At 37.2% G+C, this 2144-nt stretch overlaps 1 protein-coding gene across 1 annotated transcript; it reads right to left on the reverse strand.

The window, feature by feature from the left end:
* Positions 1 to 268: 268 nt before the first annotated feature.
* On the reverse strand, positions 269 to 736 carry LOC127095171 (uncharacterized). The gene has a single exon (XM_051033900.1). The coding sequence runs from the start codon at positions 734 to 736 to the stop codon at positions 269 to 271; it is 468 nt and encodes a 155-aa protein (XP_050889857.1).
* Positions 737 to 2144: the final 1408 nt, after the last annotated feature.

Here is a 2144-nt window from a genome sequence, read left to right on the forward strand (position 1 = left end):
TGTGATTGTGCCTCGCTTAAGTCGTGTTCTCATTTTTCGAGGTGCGACAGGGGGAATTGTTTTAGATATGTTCCATGAAAGTTTCAATGAAAGTGTTATCCATGACATTTGGTTGAGGTGGTAGAGTTGGTGGTGAAGGTGTTAAATCTGGAAAGGTACGTGTTTCAGGAATGACAATTTGAAAGGATGTATGAATGTAATAGAGAGTTTTAAAGGGGGTATTTTCATTTTGTGTTGGTTGAGGTTGTGAGGGGATTGGTTCATAATATTATGGTTGTATAAGTTCAGTGGGTGTATGAATGGGATGTCTAGAGGGGGAATTCTCAGGTTGTGATTGAAGCTGTGAAAGGAGTGTTATAGGAATTTGTGGTTGTTCAAAGAGAATGGTTTCAGATGGTTTTGGATTAGATGGTTCATGTTCATATGGTTTTGGATCAGATGGTTCATGTTCATATGGTTTAGATGGTTTGAATGGTGCAAATGGTTTAGATGGTTCAGATGGTTGTTTTTGTTGAGGATTAGAGTTGGTTACAAAAGGTTTATGAGGTTTTGGTGGATAAGAATGAAGAGGAGTGGATGAAGATGGAGTGTTACTAATTTGGTCAGAAGGAAAATACGTCTCAACTGAAGGAGACATACCAGAAGGTTTCTTATGAGTAGGAGATTCTTCAATTATCTCAACTTTCTTAGGGCCTTCACCTTCATCTTCCAGTATCTTTCCCAAAGGCCTTCTCATGGCTGCAGAAAAATCTTAGTCACCTTTGTAGTTCCAGAAGGCCCTTCATCATCCTTCTTAGATGCTTTCCTTTTCCTTCTGAGAGTAAATTCAGGAGGAGCATCTGGAAGTCCATCATACGAGTAAGCTATGTGTGTAATACCTGAGGCTAAGCATTCAGCAACGTAAGCTTCTACAATTTCTGGAGGATCCACTTTGGTGAAAATTGGATAGTCATCAATGGGTATCTTTCTAGAGCATACTGCATTCCTATCCAGAACTTCTGAGGGGTCAGTAACTTCAGATATCAAAGACATATTCTTCAGACTTCTTCCATTGAAGACTTTCCCTACGCATGTGACTATCTTCTTAGTCATATTCAACTTTTGCAGAGTCTCTACCAGCTTGTTCTCAACAAGTATATCAGAAATGAGTCTTCACAGAGGAATCCACTTTATGGATTTAGTACCACCATTTCTGGTCTCCTTGACCAAATCCCTCAAATACTTGAAGAAAATTGAAGGGAGATTCATCTTGATTCCATAAGACATGTAGAACAACATATATTTCTGATCCGTGTTGATGTAATATGAGGAGTTAATTGAAGGTATGTGATGCACACAACCCAAAAGAATCCTCATACACACTATGAGTCTGTGGTGCAGATTCCTAGAATTTGACAAATTATTTCCATCTTGAAAGATCACAACAACAATTACCTCCAACTTTGCCTTTTTGGAAGATATATCAAAACATCTTTTTCTAGAGCCATCATGGTTGAAAATCTTGGTAATGGACTTTTCAATAATGCATAAATTATGCCCCAAAACATAAGACGAGATTTAATGTTTTGATGCATTAGCATGAATCCAAAATTGGTTAACCAGTAAAGGATAAAATGGCCCTTTAAGACGATTAAAGAACTCTTCCCATCCCTAGGTTTTAACATCTTCAATGAGGTCAAAATCGTTGACCTTCAGGTTTTTCTTGCTGCTGAGAAGATTATTGTTCTTGTTGCTAAGAAGATTGTGTAGCTTGTTCTTGAGAGATATCAACCGTGGTGAAGAAAAAGGTTTCAGGGTTGCAGAGAACTTTGGTTAGAAAGAGGGAAAGTGTGGGATAGTGAGTAGCGTTAGTGTGTGAATAGTGAGTGGAGTGAGTGTATAAATAGGTTTAGAAATGATGACATAATCTTGAACAGTGAAAACATCCAACCTAGGGGAAGGTGTAGAGATATTTAACCTATTTCCAAGAAATCTCTTATCCTAATGTGTCATTCAACCGTTAGAGCATTTAAGTGTAAGACACATGTCTTTAATCTAAACCACAAAATTACATTTGATTGATAGATGGTTAATATAACAATTATTCATAATCCAGAAGGAATAATTTTTCAGAAAGATATTGTCTAGATACTTCTGATACAAAA

The sequence above is a fragment of the Lathyrus oleraceus genome, chromosome 6 (assembly GCF_024323335.1).
Source record: "Lathyrus oleraceus cultivar Zhongwan6 chromosome 6, CAAS_Psat_ZW6_1.0, whole genome shotgun sequence".
In the NCBI taxonomy this organism is placed as follows: Eukaryota; Viridiplantae; Streptophyta; class Magnoliopsida; order Fabales; family Fabaceae; genus Lathyrus; species Lathyrus oleraceus.

Bases quoted from the DNA above. Each gene is read 5' to 3' on its own strand.
- LOC127095171 (XM_051033900.1), bottom strand. From the start codon at position 736: ATGAGAAGGCCTTTGGGAAAGATACTGGAAGATGAAGGTGAAGGCCCT.